The following is a 20,584-nucleotide window of genomic DNA, read 5'->3' on the forward strand; positions in this document are numbered from 1 at the left end:
TCGGTATTGTAAGGAGCCCGTCAAGAAAAGTGAAGGATTATACTTCACGCTGGATAATTACCTATATTAATACTGGATTCAGAAGTTTCTAGAAGATCAAGGTCACTAAAGAAACCAACAAACGAATCCAATTTTATGCATATAGATTCAATTTGAACTAAAGCTTTTACTCAAAATTCGCACCTTTTTCCTATTACTCGATTTTACGTTTATATATAGTCTGGAAGGGGGTATTTAGGAAGTCGGCCACAAGTGATTAAGTAGAAGACTTACTGATTTATATAACTAATTACCAGTGAAAAATTCAAATCAAGATACTACCAATCCATGCCATAGATTATCACTATGAGCCCGTAAGATAAACCTAGTTGACTTTGTACAATTCCAACTAATCAAAACACTTGTAAGCTATTAGAAATATAAGCAAAGATGGATAGTGGCTAGCAGTGGAATACAGTTTGACGCGCGTTTCCTCCTATTCGGGACTCATTAGCTGGATGTACCTGCATCTCAGAGTTGATGTTCACTTTGAGACTTGAACCCAGTACACCATACGCACAGTATGCATATATGCCAATTAGAGACTGACCAGTTGCAGTCCTAAACATCAATGGGAAGATTCAAACAAACAATACTAAGTGAATTTATTAGAAATATAATTATTACCCATCATTAACCACAAAAAGCAATCAGAAACAGAAAAGAGACACCATGTTACGTCATCATAATAGTAATATTTGCAAATAATTTTACATTTTCTCTGAAATGCAATAAAACATAAACTGTAATACACCTATAAAACTATGGACAAATATCTTAATGAATTTACAAAATTAGGAGAAAAAGAAAACATGAAAATTTATTTATTTATTCATCTATGTTTTTCTCTTTCATCTTTGATAGCAAACTTTTCTCTGTATAAAGAGCATTAATTCTGTTTTGTAATTCTTTCAACCAACATTGATCCATTTCTTTATAACCTATTAAAATAGGACGTATCGATAAGGATGATGATGATGATGATTGATCAATAGTAGTAGAAGTAGTAGTAGTAGTATTGTTTGCTGTATTCTTTTCACATTTTAAAACATTATCATTGCATGTTTGAATTGTAATATTGAATAAACCGCCTAAATGTGATAAAAATGTTTGGAAATTTGTTAATGCTGTACGTAAACGTTGACGATGTTTTTGTGCCTAATAGTGGAAACAAAAAAAAATAACAATACATAAAGTGATAATACTTAGACAGATGAGTAGTATAAACAGTAGTAGTAACAAGTTGCTTAAAACTATTCTTACATTCATTACTTAGAGAATTGTTTAATAATAATGATAACAAAAATAGGACAATAACTAAAACAAAGGAGTAACATACAAAACACAAACAAACAAGAAAATGAATGATCGTATCAAATGAATAACAAATCTACAAAATTATATGTATAGGAATATATCGGCAAGATGAATATAAAGCATGATAATGATGATGAGGTGGAGAAGAGAAGGAGAACATACAACACATTATGTAAGTAAACTTGACATTTTCTTCCTGCTAAGATCGGTCACGCAATTATTGAAAAATTAAAAACAATAATGACAATAACATTTAGCTAGTTAAGTTAATTTTTCACTCTTTACACCATCTTCATGCTTAATATTAAAGATAACATGATAATGATGAATGTATAAAATGAAAATAAGTTGTCCTTTTACTCTGTTTTCTCCTCTTTTCTTTTCTCTGAGATACATAAGATAGGAACAATGGAAACCAAGAAATACCCAATTTTCAATAAATCTTGAAATATATACACGTATTTTATTATGATTATTAATTCCACCTGTAGCTCTTTTAGGGCAAATGCCGGTTTCAAACCCAGGTAAAAGAGGAGGGTTGGACATGGGGTCAGCATCTCCATCCCGTAGAAAACAACCTTGCTAAAACAAACGCTAACTAAATTATTATTATTATCACTAATAATAGTAATAATAATAATAATAATAATAATAATAATGACAGTCCATATTTTAAACAATTGTAACATTGTGAACAATATTTACTTGGATTTCAAGATGAGGATAAGTTCAACCATTAATGAGAGATTAGAGATTATATAAATCCTGTCTTATTGAGAAGACTCTTTGAAACTGTCGTAATATTATGATAGTTGTGTATTAATCATAAAGATAACTTATATTTACTTTTTTTAAATTAACAGATGACTGAGACTAAGAACTTGAGAATCTATACATAAATAAGTAATATTTAATTGAGTTTGTAAGTAATCATTGAGTAACAGATGAAAAATTCATTTTTTATAATAGTAAGGCTTTAGATTATCCTTTTATTGATATTCGGGACTGAATTCTGATCATTCCTTTCATTATGATGTATGTTGTCTTATGCGAATTGCCTTGACATAGCCATTTTAAACAAAGATTGTTTAAAATAGGTGAATTATGGATAACAGTGGAATTCTAGGAACGTGTATCATCCTATTTGCGACTCGTCAGCTGGATGTACAACAACGGGACAGTTTAAACTCTTAGTAGTAACTATATAAAGGTCATGTTCTGAAAAAGTCAATAAAGTCATTAGATAAGGTCCTTCATTGAAGACCATACAGAGCTGAACAGAATTTTTACTTTAATCATTTCTCTAGCAGTATACGTCTCCACTGCGCCAAGGACCAAAACCAGGGCGATCCATGAACAATTAACTTCTATACTATCGATTTAGAATTCACTGATCTATAATTCTAATTCCAACCAACCAGTGAAATAGCACAACAATTATACAAACCTATTGGTCCTAACTGCCTTACTTTTCATTACAGACTGACTCTATCATACCATGTAATTATAACACTTAAAGCTATGAATCTATTAATCTAAGATTTCTATAAATTTGTTTAAATAATCATTTATCCTTTGCAGTTTCTTTCCTAGGGTTATCGAGCAAAAATGTAACGTCTCTAAACGATGGTAATATATATATATATAGTGAAATAAAAACAGTATCCTGTACTTTATTGTGCATAACACACGTAATGGATGAGAAATATTTATTTTCATATGACTTCCTAATTAAAATCTCTAAAGAATACATATTCAACCGAAAAATTTGTGAGATCTGAAACACTCAAAAAGTATATAACAATCTGCAGCAGAATAGCTTATTGATTAAGGGGTTCGAATTCAAACCACCAAGTTACATGTTCGACCCCTTGATAAAAAACATCAGGTAACTAGTTACACGATGGTCGAGTTAATTCGCAAGGCTACACTCGTAATTCATCTTTAAAGTACTAATAGAAAATGAACTTATTAAGCTTTTTCAAAAAATAATATCATTGTTGTTATTTGTAGTTAATTCGTTGAAGTTGGATTCCAACTTATTACATTATACTGAAAGATGAAGTCGGGTATTTAAAAGTAGAATGATTGTAATTGGATGATACGATTCTCGATAGTGATGTGACAGGTTATAGTGAAGGGATACTATCATCTTTTACCAATGTCCTGACTCACCAATGGAGTTAGGTAAGGTCGTCCGATCTCACTGTTTCTCTTCGACTTTGTCATCGATGATATTCTGGAAACAGCAATGATTGAAGTATGTGATGGTGTGGGTCTGTTACCTTGAGAGAGACTTTTCAATCTTGAATATGCAAACAATACTGCCCTACAGTGTGATGACACAAATTATGCAAATTCCACTTAATCAGTTGGCAATCAGTGGCCGTACGAGTAACATGGTATCTTCTAGATAAAAAGTACTCCCCGATTAATGATAAGGGTATGTGTTTGGAATCACTCTTCGTGGTGATGCATTAGAAGTAGTTGAGATGTTTGCACATTTGGATAGCTACGTAAATAACAGATGAAATAAATCTACGTATACTGAAAACCAGAGCCTTATCAGTCTAGGCAGCTGCTTTGGAATCGTCTTTAAGTTTTGTTCCATGCATTTGAAACCTAGACTCTCCGAGTTGAAGATGATCAGCAACCCTCTGTGTCCCATCATAGTTGTTTTCCAATGGTTTCTGACATTTAGTGGCAACATCATGTTAGTAACACTGAGTTTTGGTAACGAGTATTCTGACAATTCAATTGTTGTAACCATCTTTAAACATCGGCTTCGGAGGCCCGGATATGTTTTGTACGAATTTCATTTAGGCGGCTTCTACACCGGGAAACGATTTCCGATTTCGGGACTGGGTAGAAGAAATGGTCATTTTATAACATGGGGTCGGGTTACGGGAGAAAACTGTGTTCCATTATGACTATGTGTTTGGGGTACGAGAGATAGTGTGAATGAGTGGATTGAAATGTTATCAAATAAGGCTCAGAATAGAAACCAGTAGTGATCCTGATATAGTTTTCGTTTACTTTCAGCATAAACATGGAAGTCTTTCTTAGTTGTGCATTTTTAAAATAAAGTGTGTTTCTTACTAAATATTTTTATTCCCTCTTGTATTTCCTTATAATCCTATTTACTTGGTCGGTGTAGAGCATAACTCTGTATAATTAACAAAAATTATAATGAATTACTGTTTACAATACAATATGAAGACAGAAGGTCCTGAGATCGATCACAAGTGGTGAGGTTCTAATGTGGCCTTTCATCTGACTCCAATTAAATCGTGTTATGATTATCATTGAAATTTGCATTCTGTCTACCCTCATATACAATCATCGACTTAACTCGCGTTAGTGAATTACGGAATTAAAAAAAGTCAAATACGAGAATGAAGTTTGAATACGTATATTTCGTACGCGCATTGACCTGGATAGACAATCAGGGAAACGCAGAGAAGAGAGAGAAAAGTGAAACAAAATGACGCATAGTGGGGGTGAGTGAACCAACTCTATTTAATCAATCGTGACACGATATTTATAGTCAAACAAAAATAAGTTACAGACACATAACAAATAAGGTGAAAAATTAACACACATACACTCAACTAAAAACCGTTACGGTTAATAAGAGAATAAGTCACAAGGCAAGAATGTGACTTGAGAAGAATGAAAAGATTGGTCTGTCTAGAGGCTAGAATAACCTATGTGGGCTTGACATATTACCAGCCCCCACAGTGTCATAGAAATGCACTGATGAGGGGACTCATGCTAGAATGAAACTCTAGCCAAATACTTTCTACATTCAATGGTACTCTAGCTAAGATCCGTTTGTAATTTGAAAAAATAATAACTTTTCAGTAAAACATCAAAAACAAGTGTAACGGAATAATATAACAATCATGGAGATAAAATAATGAATGAATTTTTCATTATACTCTTACAGAAACGTTTTAAAATATTATTATCGAGCAAGAAAAAAAGCATTTCGAATTATCAGACCAGATGAGAAAGGAAAACAATACTCACTTCTTGAATTGCAAGAGGATTTGAAGAATTCGAGTCAATTTTACTTAATATTCTTAATGATTCACTTTCACTGGGAGTTAAACCAATCCATTCAGTTAGTAAATCCGAAGCGACATCTAGATCAAGAATTGCACTACCATCTGTAATTCGTACAGCAAGTGTCCACTTAGTACCATGATGGTGTTCCAATGATGACAATAGACTAATAAGTAAACCGCGAATTGTATAAACAGGATTTATGGAAGATGAACTATTACTACTATCTTTTGTTTTAAGTAGTTTGTCATATATATCCTAAAAAGATTAAAACAAAACCTAATCAGTATTAGCGAAAATCCAATGAAAGTTTTTATTAGAAAGACTATTAATTAAAAAGAAATTCAACCTTAGAATGATTTGAGAATGTGTAAGGTCAATATATCCTTTGATAATCACTGGAAATTAAATGAAAATGGGAAAACACTGAGCAAATTAAGCAGAGATGGATAGTGGCCAGCAGTGGAATACAGTATGACGCGCGTTTCGTCCTATTTGGGACTCGTCAGCTGGATGTACCTGCATCCCAGAGTTGATGTTCACTCCGGGACTCGAACCCAGTACCCTCGCTTCAAACGCCATCGCGTTATCCACTCAGCTACTGAGTCCAGATAGCCACTTGCTTGTGCGATGGGGTGAAGTTTAAATTCATTTAGTATTGCTTGTTTGAATCTTCCCATCGATGTGTTAGGACTGCAACTGGTCAGTCTCTAATTGGCATATGTGTATACTGTGCGTATTGCCTTGATATAGCCTCAATTCACAAGCATGTTAAGCAGAGATGGATAGTGGCTAATGTTTCGTTGCAACACGAGATTTATCAGATATGCGCATCTACAACATGGTTATACACTGAGTTGAGTTACTAACATTTTCTAATTTTATGCGATTCGAAAGCGGTCGCAAGTAATAGGACATGCGCTCAACGCATTAACTTAGGATTCATCATCCTCACGATATTTCCCCTACATGATAATACAATATGTTCACGAGCATACTTCTTTCTTCAGATAGGTTAATATAAAGACTCACAATATTCTGATAAAAAGCCATCCTGAAAAATTTTAATCAAATTCTGTGGGAGTTCGACTTTGGGTAGCTAACCAACTTTATGGATCGGTTTTTGGAGAACTAAATAGTATCATTAACCGATATTTTGTTATAAATAGGTATTAATACTATCGAAGCATTCAACTACACGACTGAGATAAGCGTGAAATCAAGGTTTAAAATGACAACTTGTGTAATGAACAATCCTCAACTTGTAAGGTATCGGTATCGGTTAACGTGTTTGTATGTATGAAAAGAAAAAGATTTCGAAAATGTAAATGACAGCCGGTAGCTGTGACTGAAGTCGATAATAACTATCAGCAATCAAAATCGGGACTAAGATCACATAAATAAAGAAGTTATCAAGTTCGAACGAAAATTCGAGGAATGCACAAAAAATGGAAATAACAGTTACAAGGGTTGAGAGAATGTAATTAGAATAATAAATGCAGTAAATGTCATTAGCTAATGTAAATACATTAGGATATTACACAATACCACGAATTATTTGAACTGATTACTGAATATTAGCAAGTAGTATAGAGCGATGTGCGAAAAACGAGTAGGTGAAAACACAAGAACAGGAAGTTCATATTTTCAATGTGATGATTAACATGATAAGCTGACTTTATTCAAATAAACATTTAGACATAGGGAGCACTAGATAGATGTTGAGTCTTCACACAAGACAATGAAGGCTGTAAGTGATATGTCTGAAGCGTTACGAATTCACTAGTAGCGAACGGAACAAAGACACGTGACCAGAGACCGATAACTAGCTATACTGACGCGACCCAGTCCCAGCTAACTAGAGTAAGAAGTCCAAGTTGGAGCGGGGAAGTTATATTCCGTAGCAACCAGAAGCACAGCAATCAAATAAGGGAAAACGTCAAGCGTATTTATACAGCAACAAAATGTCCTTGAGCATCATTAGTAAATAGCACACACAAAGAAACAATGGACCAATAGCGTTTAAGATAGTTTACAAGTGGGAAATATGACGTGAAGGTAAAGGAGCGCTTTTGGCGCGAAAACAGCTAAATTCAAATTTTCAAAATAAAATTACAAGATTAAGCCATTTACCAAGTAAGTTCTGGGGATTTGACATCCCCAACACCTCCCCCTTTAATAACGCACATTCTTCGGGTCCACTTGCATTCTGACTGTCTTTCGCCGTTGGCGCAGTGACCATCTTCGGGACCGTAGGTCGACCTTTTGTGTTTCTTCCTGCGTTGGGACTGCCGGCAGATTAAATGTATCCAATAGTACGTCCAGCGGAATCTTTACTCCGGTCGATGGGCGCTCTGGCATTAACCGCTTGCGTAGTTGATTTCGATGTCTGGTCCACCTGTCTGCTCCCACCTCAACCTCGTACATGACTTCTCCTATCCTTCTTACCACACGTGCTTCGATCCAAGGATCACGATTTGCTCTGTAGTCCCTAGCGAATACTGGGCACCCAACGTTGTACGTGGGTAGCTTCCGGGACGTGGTTTGTACTAGTGGTGGTGTGGTTTTCGGCAGCATCAAGTTGTGGATGGTCCTCAACCGCCTTCCCATGAGGATCTCTGCGGGCGACTTCTGCTCCGGCAGCGTATCGTTGGGGGTCGTTCTGTAGGCGAATAAAAAATTCTGCAGTGTTTCCACTGGCGTCCCCTCCCCTTTTGACTTAATCAGAGCCCTCTTGAATGTATCCACGAACCTTTCCGCTTGCCCATTCGATTGTGGGTGATAAGGCGGGGCGCGAAGATGCCTGATGGTTAGGCGTTTGCAGAACTCTTGGAACTGCGCCGAGGTGAACTGCGAACCGTTGTCGGATACAATCACTTCCGGTAATCCGTTTCGTGCGAACAACTCAGTCAGATGTTTCAGAGTCTGGGTGGTCGTTGGTGGAGTGACGGGAACAATCTCCGGCCATTTCGAGAAGGCGTCGACCACGACAAGATAAGTGGTGCCGTTGACTGGACCAGCAAAGTCGACATGTATCCTAGACCAGGGATGCTCAGGCTGTGGCCATGGAACCGGCGGCACCTTCGCATTGGACTTTGCAGCTTGTTGACACTGAGCACATTTGTTTACTAGATCCACGATATGCTGGTCCATGAGGGGCCAGTAAGCATAGCTCCTGGCGATGGATTTCATACGCTTTATGCCTGGATGACCAATGTGGAATTGCTTCAGCACTCTCGGTCGTAGGGATTCTGGCACCACCACTCTATCTCCAAACATCAAGCATTCATTTACCACACATAATGAGTCACGTCGATGGTAAAGCTGCTTCATGTCACCGTCAAGTTTAGTTGATGGCCAGCCATTGGTGACGTACTTCATCGTTTTCTTAATGATGGGGTCGTTTCTGGAAGCAGTTTGTATCTCAGATTCTGAGACTGGCAAAGCACGAACCGCAGTTGTCAGGTGGCATTGCGCGTGGTCTTCTGTCGAAAGAGAAGCAATAACAGCATCTTCGTCGGTCGTAGAGTGTTCGCTGATGAGTCGTGACAATGCGTCTGCTTGACCAAAATATTGGGTCCGTCGATACTGAATGTCAAAATCGTAACCCAAGAGAATCAAGGCCCATCGTTGGAGACGGTTTGCAGAGTGGGCCGGGACGCCAGACTTTGAACCAAAAATTGCAAGGAGAGGCTTGTGATCAGTTAGCAGAGTAAATCTCCGACCATAGAGAAATTTGTGAAAACGACGCACTGCGAAGACTAGGGCAAGAGCCTCCTTCTCTATCTGGCCATACTTCTTTTCTGCTGGGGTTAATGTTCGGGATGCATGCATGATGGCTTTCTCTGTCGCGTCGGGGAACTGGTGTGAAATGACAGCACCGAGCCCAAAGGCTGAAGCGTCTGCGGCCACGATGATTGGCAGAGACGGGTCGTAGTGCGTTAATAGTAGTTCTGAACTAATAATTGTCTTTAGCTTACAAAAGGCATTCTCACACTCCTTTGTCCAGTTCCAGCTGATATCCTTATTCAGAAGATAATTCAGTGGGGCGCGTATGTCATGCATCGATGGAACGAAGGCTGAGTAGTAACTAACCAATCCCAGGAATGATCGTAGAGTAGAGATATTGGTAGGTGTGGGCATAGTTCTTATAGCTCGAATGTTCTCGGGATCTGGTCTGCGACCTGCAGCATCGAAGATGAACCCCAAATACTTCACGGATTTCAAGAAAAGCTGGCACTTTTCCGGACGTAACCGGAACCCGTTGTCGCTGACGCGTTGGAGCACGGCTGTTGTGCGCTCTCGTAGCTGTTCCGACGTTGTGGCAACAATAAGGATGTCATCCAGATAAGTTGCGACCCCCGGGATACCCGATAGAATGGTATCCATCAGCTGCTGGAAAATAGATGGGGCGGTCTTGACTCCAAACGGCAGTCGATTATATTGGAACAGGCCACGATGAGTATTAATAGTGAGTAGCTCTCTTGATTCTTCAGCAACTTCTACTTGTAGGTAGGCATCAGCAAGATCTAACTTCGCAAAGAACTTTCCGCCATTCAGCATAGTGAACAAATCTGCCGGGACTGGCAGCGGGTAGTGATGCTGTTCTAGGGCTGCGTTGAGACCTGTGGAAAAATCTGCACATATTCGGATTGTACCATTAGCCTTCTTGATAACAACAATGGGTGCTGCCCATGCGGAATAAGAGACAGGAGTAATAACTCCTTCACGTTGAAGGCGATTAAGTTCTTCCTCAACCTTCTGCAATGCAGCATATGGTACTGGTCTCTTCGGACGAAAAACAGGTTTGACCCCAGGTTTCAATCGAAGCGTTGCTTTCATGGCTGAGCACCGACCCAAAACAGGCTGGAAGACGGTCGAAAACTTCGTAACTAGTTCCTTTGAATAGGCTTCCGGGTCATGGGGTTGCTTTACTAGTTGATACACAGTGTTTAACGGGACGTCTGCTAAATGCAGTTGGTCAAACCAATCTAATCCAAGTAAATTAAGATCACCCGGTGCAATGTAACATACCCCAGTGAACGTCGAATCGCGGAAAGACACTTCACAATGTAGTTGACCTAACAAACGTAAGTAACTACCGCATGCTGTACGAGGCTTTTGTGTTGTTGTCGCCATACGTGGTCTGCCCATTTTAATCCAGGATTTTTGTGAAAGAATTGTCACGTCCGATGCTGTGTCTATTTGTAATCTAAATGGGTGCCCGTTAATATTAATGGTAATAAATTTTCTCTCACCTGGGGTTGAGTTCTGACAGGATGCTACAAGACTCAACGAATTCGTGCACGGCTTGGGAGCAGACTTTCTAGTACTTCTGGGGCGATTCGGCTTTTTATTTTGGCAAAACCCATCTTTGTGGCCCACAGCTTTACACTTCCTGCAACGATGTTGTTTGTACGGGCAGCTTCGAACATAATGCCATGCACCACAGTGCCAGCATGGAGCAGGAGGATTCGTCTTTGCTTGTTGAACTGAGTTAGAGTGAGACGAACTAGGTATAGCTGGAGCGGGTTTAACAGGTTTCGTTTGTTGTTGGACTACATGTACTTCACGGCGATCAGAAACACCACGTTGAACCATGGTAGTGTCATTCTGCAGATTAACTAGACGTTGATATTCGTTAGCAATATCATTTAGAGTAAGCTTAGGGTCTTGATCCAATCGACTGAGTAACCGTGTTCTAATGTCACCGAACTTTTGCGATTGGAGGCTGCAGATGAGAATGAGGGCTTTAAACTGATCTTCAGTTAGCGACTTCAACCGAAAGCGTTCGCATTCGCGGTTGACAATGCCCACATGCGTCAAGTTGCTGCTCCCTGTTTGGCGGTCTCATCACCTCACCCATCAACTAATCATCCACTCGTCCACAGATATAACAATTGGTGACGGGGACAAAAAAAAGTGAAAAATGACGCTCCCTTCTGATCGATTACAGTTGCTATTTGACCGACATTTGGAGTTCATAGTCAAACTACGCACACAGTTTCTGGATCACCAATGCTTTGCATATGCGTCGGAAGTGGATGGATTAATTTCTGAATTGCACACAGAGCTGGTAAATGATCGCAGCCTTCATGAATCCTCGACCAGCCGCAACTCAAACGAAACAGCAGTCTCGCAAGAGACGCCCGGTTGTCCATTCAAGTCTATTTCAGAAACGTGCCCGGTAGTGGATTCAAACCCCACTATCCCTGAATTAGCAGGTCCGAACAGTGACGCTTCTAGCTCTCATCAACATGATGCCATGTCAAATGCCCATGAAATTGTCGAACCAACCGCCCACAAAGTGCCAGACATCATATCGAGCAGTACACCGAGCAAATCGCATTCTGCAATAGAAATTTTTACCGAATCTAGTGATAAAGATTCCCAAGCTTGTCCAGAAATTTTGTTACATGCATCAAATCTGGAACCTAGCGCAGTTTTGGTGGACGCTGTTTATCATAGTGATCCACAACCTGCCAGTGATGTTTGCAATAAGTCTGATGACTACATTTCTGCAGAATCAAATTCTGACCTCACATCAAATGTCGATCCTCACCATCCAGTCAATCTTAACGGGTTCCCTATTGAATGCCAGAAACATGTTATAAATAGAATCACATTAATAGAAACTTGGGTATATGAGGATCCAACACTATTTCGTGGGGGAGGAGGAGCTCGGAAAATTTAAAATCCGGATATCAACTCCGGATTTCTCAAAAAGGGGAGGTGTTATATCCCCCGGTGAATTACGAATGTTTACTTTTAGGTCTATTTATCGACCAATGTATTATGTCTATTTCCTATTGTATAATTGTTACGTAACTAAACTATTCATATTCGTGTTTCTCTTATCATGAGCTTTATTTTGATCTTTGATTTATTATCATACGATTCTTGAGTTATACTGTTATTGATTACTTTGGTTTGTATAAAAACCCAGTATGTTTGTAAATAATGATTCATACCACTGAGGCTGTTATTGGTGTTTTGGGCTTAAATGGCTGGGCTAGGCAGATCGCAGGACCGGTTAGCACTCTAGTCTGCTCGTACGGTTTCGTGTGTCACCGTTCCAACCGATAATTCGCTGCTTCCTAATTGGCGGTCTCATCAGTAAGCGCCTATAAATCAGCTATAAGACCAGGAACTCTTAAGTTTGTTATTCATGAAGATAATTGATAATCTTTGGGAGTAACATTATGAATTGATCGGAGTTAAAAATGTGAACCACTGATTCATGTGATGACTGAAGATCTTCATCTCAACGCTGTACTAATTCATTAGTGAGAAAAACTGAGCAGTCCCAAATTAAGACGGGAATCACATGACTTCAGGATTATCAAAGCATTAAGACTAAAGGGAATACGATGAAGGTTATCCAGTGCTACGCACCTATCAGTGATAGTAGCAAAGAAAAAGACCAGTTTTATGAGTGGCCAAGAAAAAACCTGACGATCTTGATGGGGTACCTAAATGCCGAAGTCGAAATGGACAGCGCTAAGCATGAACGCACTATGAAGCAACATGAACTGGGAGAAAGTAATTAGAATGGAGAGATTGGTAAATCTATGTATTTTCAACAATATAGTTATAGACAGAAACATTTCCGTCCGCAAATCTATATATAAAACCACACAGATTTCACTAAACCACACTACAGGAAACAAGATCGATCCCATCTCCATCAATAGAAACCAAGAAGGTCCATGAAAGAAGAACAAAGAGATAAGCTGATATAGCTTCAGATCAACTCCACGGTTAGATTATATGCGGGAAAAGGAGGATACTTGTAGAGTCACATAAGATCTTGGGCTTCTAGAAATTTCTGAGGCAACACAAAATATAGTAGCGGTATAGGTAAACATCCATATTTTTGCATTTTATAGATGTATCTGCGAAGATTCTATTCAACGCTGATTACGTGAAACGTTTCCTGGCCATTATGGGCCTCTAGGAACCTTGAAGAAGTAAACCTTGAGACTCATTCAACAAGACGTGCAGGTTTCCATCAGAGGAATGATTATATAACCTTATACATGTTAAGAATATTAGTTGGATGCATCATTTAAAACTAAGGGAATAATCAGATATTTTTGTTTAAACTAAGTGAACATTTGTTCGTATAAGACACCGTCAAATGGTTAACGAGAAATATAAATTGTTTAACATTTGACAAGTACTTTAATAACCAAACTGATTTTCATTAACCTTCTTATTCTTTTCTTCAAACAACACTAGAAGGAAAGTAAATCACTTCAACAATTTTTCTTTTCGACTTATTATTAGTCTAAACTATCCGACTGATCACAACTTAATACTAGATATTGTTTTCAACATAAGCTTTACCTTATTATGTTTACTCGTTAAAGTTCATAACATGTTAAGATGAAGATTGTTTTCTGAAGATTGAACTAACTGATTCGAGATAAAACGAATTTGAAACAAAATGTTAACAGATGACAATTGAGTAATGATTTTACGAGGTATACGATAGCTTCAATTAGCCACTGAACACTTTATGAAAGTGTTAAATGTAAATTTTAGACTGTTTGTTACGTAATTGTATCTGAAGGTGGTTAAGTAGTTAAGCTACCAAGCTTCCATCTTGTGGATCGCTAGTTTTACCCCATAATTCACCAACTTTGGTTTCACTAGGCAGGTAGTCGAATTAGCTATCACAAACAACATGACTCAGAATTGAGTACATAGCCGAATAGTAGATAAATGAGTTGCAATAATTAATCAATTTTAACGCTGAGGGATTTCATATTAAGATAAAACAGTCATTTAGCGCTCTGTGGTTTCCAATAATTTAAAATGAGATTAATCTTCACTACATGTCAAATCAGCCTTGAAATTCTGAAAGAAAAGACAGAAATGTGTAAGGGGGAATTAGTCATAACTCACTTGAATATAACAAAATGGATGGAAATGATAGTCAGTTTTCAATGAACTGGATGGCAGTTGTTTACTACTAACCATGTATTTATCATGATTATTTTCTGTAGTCATTGGAAAAACTTGATCGTTAGATGAAGACGCAAACTGTAGTATATTTTTAGATTTACTATTACTTGCAATAGAACTGTTCGTTTGTTTGAATTCCAATGTTTTACGTTTAGGCACTGGTGGCAGAAGATCTTCACTGTTGTCGATGTTAGTCTGTACTTTTATGATATCTGATTTTACTGGTTCTGGTGAGAATGTTTCAGTCGGTTGTGGTTTAGACGAAGAAGAAGGGAGCGATGGATTATCATTCGCTTTGTTCACTAATCGACTGCGTGATTGTAGCATTAATAAAGTTTGTTTCAAACTTTGTTTCGATTCTATTTGTGATTTTGTCGGTTTACTTAATGCACAACTTTTTGTCATTAAAGTCGATGATAACGTTGACGAAGTCGCAGTTGTTTCGAATACTTTTTTATTGGATTGGAAAATTCGCATTTCATTCCCTTTTAACTGATTAGTTTTGGGAAAATTCGTAGAATTCATTGGTTGTTGTTCGTCTATTTCAGCTAAAGCAGAGGCCAATATATCTGGATCGACTTGATCTTCTAAAAATGGATCATCGCTATCAAGAGAAACGTTATTCTCGCCCTCATCAACAACCCTGTGAGTTTGTTGAAGACAATTAAATTTAGATTCATTTGACAATCGCTCTCCTTCATCAGATGTAACACTTGCTGGTAAACGAAGTGGATCATTGAACGAATGAACGGAACTTCGTGAAATCAATACACCTAAAAATAATCATTATAAAAAATATTAATTTGATATTCGTTATGTGTGTTAAACTAGTCTCCAAGTTAAAATACAAATGATAGCTAGAACAAAAGCAAGTTGGAAGACGACTGGGGTGTAGTCAAATCACAAAATTCCGAAGGCCGTTTACATAAAAAATTCCTGAGCGGGTCATTCGGACATGATGGAATAGGAATCTATTTAGCTATAAGTGATCATAAGTTTTCTCCTAAAATTTCTCTTTAGGCAAGGCCAAGTGTAGACGAGAAAGCAGTTGCGATGGTCTTTTAAAATATGCTTATTTACAAGTAGTATTTAATGTAAAGTTGAAATGAATGTACAAAGTAATAACAAAACCTTTAAAATTGTTTTACCTTAAAGTTTATTGATTCATGTGATATTATATAGTTTTAAATCAATTCAAGAAATGAATTAAATGCTGATTTCAGGTCACTTAAAAGAATTATTAGAGGGGAAATATTTACTGATAGTCACAAAGTTAAATAATAAAAATTTTCATAGTTTAAGTCACGAACTGTTCTTAGCCAGATCACCAATTAAAACCAGAAAGTATTGGACAACCATTCCGTTCTAGTACGGGACTACCCAGCAGTACGCACCCAAGGTTAAATGTTCGTCCGTGAGACTAAAGGTCCTGGGTTCGATTTCTTGCGGTGAAGTTGTGGATGAGTACCGATGAAGAGTCCCGTAGTAGGATGAAGCAGTTATGAAGTACTTCATAGTTCTGATTGATGGCCTGAATTAAATTAGTTGGTGATTTAGACGATGGAAACCTGCAACCTCCTCCAAGTCCCGTATAGTAATAATAAGAGCTTGTTTGAACTTAGTAATTTCCTTATGTATCACTAGAAATCGGTATGTATTGTTCTTCGCAATGAAGATTATCAGTTTTAGTGTAATAAATGAGAACACGAGCGGGGACAATCGAATGTATTTGAACACAAAACTACAGAACGTCTTAGTAAAATCTGAGAACCATACAGTAAATACTTAATTTGCAAAATGTTAATCAATTGTCTCAAACTTGACTATTCCTTTTGCAAATATCAGTCAATCGTCTCAGACTCTATTGTTCCTTCATTTCTATACCAATCATTCTCTATTCTCGTTCACTTTCCATCGGTCTTCTTAACCTTCTACCGCCAGGCATTTCACTATCGATTGATGATACTACTTATGTCTGTCGACATCGGTAGCACACACCAAAGTCGGAAAAATTTAATGAACTTAACTATTGTTAGAAGATATCTGTTATCGCTCAAAAAAATCGCCTTAGAATGGGACTCTCTTCAAGATTGTCTACCTACAACCCTCTCCAAATCTGAAGGTTAAGTGCTTCCCATAAGGCCTAAATGTCCTAGACTCAATACTTGATGTGGTTGTGAATATCTACTGCTGAGAAGTCCCATACTAAAACCAAAAACCTGTCTAGCGCTTACTGGTTTCTAACGTCTGCCTAATTAAAGTAAGTCTGTGATAACAAACTCTAAATTTAATAATCTCCACAAAAGTTATTATTACAAAAATTTATAGACTTAAAAATAGCCTTACCATTTCTATTAGAATCTAACTGTTTCTCCATAGATTGAGCAGCATGACTCAATATTGCATCATCGAATATTTCATCATCCCATAATTCTGGAGAAACGCTACCACTGCCACCGACGCCACCCTTATCACCAGTAGAAACAGTACTCAGGGGGAAACGAACAGAACTTAGTGGATCTCTGCCATTTCCACTGTTAGTAATGTTATTATTACAGTTTTGTTGAACGTCTGCTACATAATTAGACTGTTCACTAGGTACTTCTAGATTTGGTAACGGATTATCACCAGCTGAGCTGTGTAACTGTCTAGATGATATACGAGGAAACCAGGATGGCAAGCTGTTATTTCCAGTTAATGGTATATTCAATTTATTAGCCAATAGTTTGCCAACCTCATACATAGTATTTTCTTCATAGTTTTCTAAGAGTTCATCAACCTGTAAATAGTAAAAAGCAAATAAATACAGCATCATTTTACGTATTCATAATTTATTTTTATTATCACATTATAGTTGAAGAGTATTTAAAACGATAATGACTGCAAATCTAAATAAATAGTGGACATTACAAATTTAAATGAAGTCACAATTATAAAAAAATATGTACATAAGTTGGGTATTTAAGTTCAATATGGATTTCCGCTATCAGAAATAGTCATTTGATAATTAATTCTAACAGTAACTGTAGTTAAAAATGTAAACCGATTGATTTCTACTCAGAAGTCGGAGGATGATACGCTCGACGAGGAACCTGAGAATTCTGGTTTTTATCAGTGACGTGGTTGCGAATCTACTTTGTTGAAGAATCTCACAGCACAATGAAACGTTAATTGAGTATCCCCTTGTTTTTAATGTCCAAAAACCTCATTCAAATTATACAAACTATTTGTTATTCCTATTCACAACTGGGGATAAAGGAATGATGTGATTTAATGAAGTTTAGTGTAGATTCATGTACTATGCTTCGGAATCTCAGACCTACTGTTTGAGGTTTAATGGTTTTACTGTACTATGAGACTCGAATCTGTGGCCAAACTATCGTTTAAATGAGGAACATAGAGCGAATTTTAAATGCAACGCAAATTTCTAAACGTTTGAAAATTACCAACAATTCAATAAAAATGTGATTTAAAAAAATGTTATTTATCAGTAAAAGCTGTCACTTGTCACTTTTGAATCATGATCTGAACTTCCAAAAAATAATAACGAAGTAACCCTACACTAACAACATATCTTAGCCAATCAATCAAAGAAGTAAATCAAGATAATAGGTAAGCAAAGAAAACCAAACTAGCTAATATCACGATGTAAAAATTATGGCTAAGTATTATTGATTAAAGTATTTAACTTACAATCAGTAAAACTTAATTTCAAACTCCATCCTACCTACCTTAGTTCGGAAATTCCAGTAATATATATATATATATATATATATATATCGGGACTTAATTATCTATACTTAGTAAACAAGTTGTAGTACTTATCAAACACCATTATAATACTCGTAACAATAAAAAGAAAAGACTAGTGTACAAAAAATCATTATTAGTTGTTATAACGATTAATGTGACGTTATAAGACCGCCAATTAGAGAGCGGCGAATTATCGATCAGAGCAGTGACACACGAAAACCGTATGAGTAGTCTAGAGTACTTGTCGGTCCTGCTTTCTTCCTAGATCAGCCAGTTAAGTCCAGAATAGCAATGACAGCCTCTGCAATACGTATCATCATTCTCAAACATACTGGGTTTATATACCAATCAAACAGATCATATCATACCATAAAATAGAAAATAACATTTGTACAAGATTTAGCCAAATGTGGCTGTGAATAGGGGGAACAGTAATTAATAGACTGGAGATAACTCAGGAATCGTAAATCATATAATAATAGTCTATGGGTCAAAATGAAGCTTATAACAAAAGGAACATGAATATGAATAGTTTAGTTACTTAGCGATTATACAATAGGAAATATACACATCAAATTGGTCCATGAATAGTTCTCAAAGTTACCATTCATAAATCTCCACGGGATATAACATTAGTATTATATAATGGATAAATATAAATAGTTGAGACTTTTCTCTATAGAACCTAATCAACACAATTGATGAATAAATTACAAATGAAATAATCTATTCAATAGTTAAATGAAAATGCATAGAGATGTACCATAAAAAAAGAAAAGAAACAAAAACGAATAGCCCATCATAATTTCAATGATGGAAATAAATTTTGACAATTTTTGACGATGTCGTTCAGAAGGACGATGAAAGCTCCACAACCAAACCATCCAGCTCACAGAACAAAACTCCATCAAAATAAACATTTTTGTATAAATATGCTTTAAAAAAAACTATTTAATTGAAGAAAACAAATCAAATCATATTCCTTAGAGAACTAATCAGGTATAAGATAAAAGGTCTCTAATTTTGGAGCGAAATTCACTCATCCACCTGGCTAAATAAAGTTTTGGCATTATAACTAATGTCAGTTCGTGATGAAAACCCTAAATTTAATTCCTAACCTTAACTATCAACTGTAGATCGTAATTCTAGTTCTTCACACAGGTTTACAACCCTCATTTGCCATAGTTATAAGTGGACATTCTTACGGTTAGTCTATAGTCGCTCAAATGTTGTCCATAAATTATAGTCTTATCCTGAAAAGATCTAAATGTAGATACTGTCACCAATATAACAGTCGCTAACTGTACAAAATAAAGGTAAACGAAAGTGTCGCTTGACATTCCTTGTTTCTATAAATCGTTACATCTTATACGTATATTTACCGCATACGTGTTTTTTTAGTTATTTAAGTTAACGAGAATGTTAATTCAAATAGATATTCATTTATATATTTAACAAATAATTGTAAAATACTCTAATCAGATATAATAGGGATGAAATATACATATTTGATATGATTCTTGAATTTATTGGATAGAAATGAAAACAGTTTCGAGATGGGGGAGAAGATTTGTAACTTAGGTGGATGATTTTGATGGAGTTTTGTTCTCTGAGCTGGATGGTTTGGTCATGGAGCTTTCATCGTCCTTCTGAAGGACATCATCAGCACAAACTTCGGGTAGAAGTGAAGTGTTTGAATTTCTCCACATGTGGTTCACAGCTTGTCCTGTGCACTTCGATGTTGACTAGTTCTTGTCGACCTTGAATTTGTCATTGTTTATTTCTTTGTTTTGGTTGTATCTCCCATTTCAACTATTCGTTTTATCCATGATTTATTCAAGTGGTATTGCAATGATCGAAAACTCAGGTTCGGTAAACTAATTTATTATCTAATACAGAATTACACTGTGGCCTAGTAAAATATGGAAATCATACATTGAATATGTCATTTGCATATCTTCCTTCAAATGCCCTTTACATACTTCATCATTCTTCCGATCCTGTTCTCATCCCGATTGTTTTCCGTTTTCCTTCCTCTCCTCTTTATTTCACTCTTCTGTTGGTAAGCATCGAACTTCCAATTCCTGCTATATACTGCTTATATCTGTCACACCACAGTATCATAATGTACAGAGTGTTTATGTTTCAGTGTGTATTTTAATCAGACGATTTTCAACAAATATTCGATTTTTAGTATGGGAGGATTTGTGGAGATTGTAGAATATTCATCGCTTAAGACAAGAACTGATCTCAGCTAAACTACCATTCAAAACCTGGAAACACTGGACGGCCCTCTCTTCCTAGTATTGGATTCATCATCAATTCACATCTTCGACTCGAATCTAAAACCTTCTGTCTCGTGTGCCAATGCTTAACCTAATGACTACTGAATCGACATCCAACGGTGTACATGTCTAGCTTCAATCAACTCAACATG

At 36.7% G+C, this 20,584-nt stretch overlaps 1 protein-coding gene and 1 non-coding gene across 2 annotated transcripts in view; both read right to left on the reverse strand.

Moving 5' to 3' along the window:
* Positions 1 to 867: 867 nt before the first annotated feature.
* The window catches only part of Smp_073800 (hypothetical protein), a gene marked incomplete at both ends in the record, with an annotated part of 33,920 nt that continues 14,203 nt past the window's right edge, over positions 868 to 20,584 (reverse strand). Inside the window, 5 exons of the mRNA XM_018793181.1 lie at positions 868 to 980; positions 1,080 to 1,197; positions 5,389 to 5,682; positions 14,335 to 15,167; positions 16,741 to 17,173. Of these exons, the coding sequence (XP_018647719.1) occupies positions 868 to 980; positions 1,080 to 1,197; positions 5,389 to 5,682; positions 14,335 to 15,167; positions 16,741 to 17,173 (1,791 nt within the window). The remainder of the gene's footprint in view (positions 981 to 1,079; positions 1,198 to 5,388; positions 5,683 to 14,334; positions 15,168 to 16,740; positions 17,174 to 20,584) is intronic.
* On the reverse strand, positions 5,963 to 6,028 carry Smp_tRNA_01085_Gln_TTG.1.1. Its single transcript has one exon. It is a non-coding gene (tRNA).

Source organism: Schistosoma mansoni, chromosome 1 (genome assembly GCF_000237925.1).
Source record: "Schistosoma mansoni strain Puerto Rico chromosome 1, complete genome".
Lineage (NCBI taxonomy): Eukaryota > Metazoa > Platyhelminthes > Trematoda > Strigeidida > Schistosomatidae > Schistosoma > Schistosoma mansoni.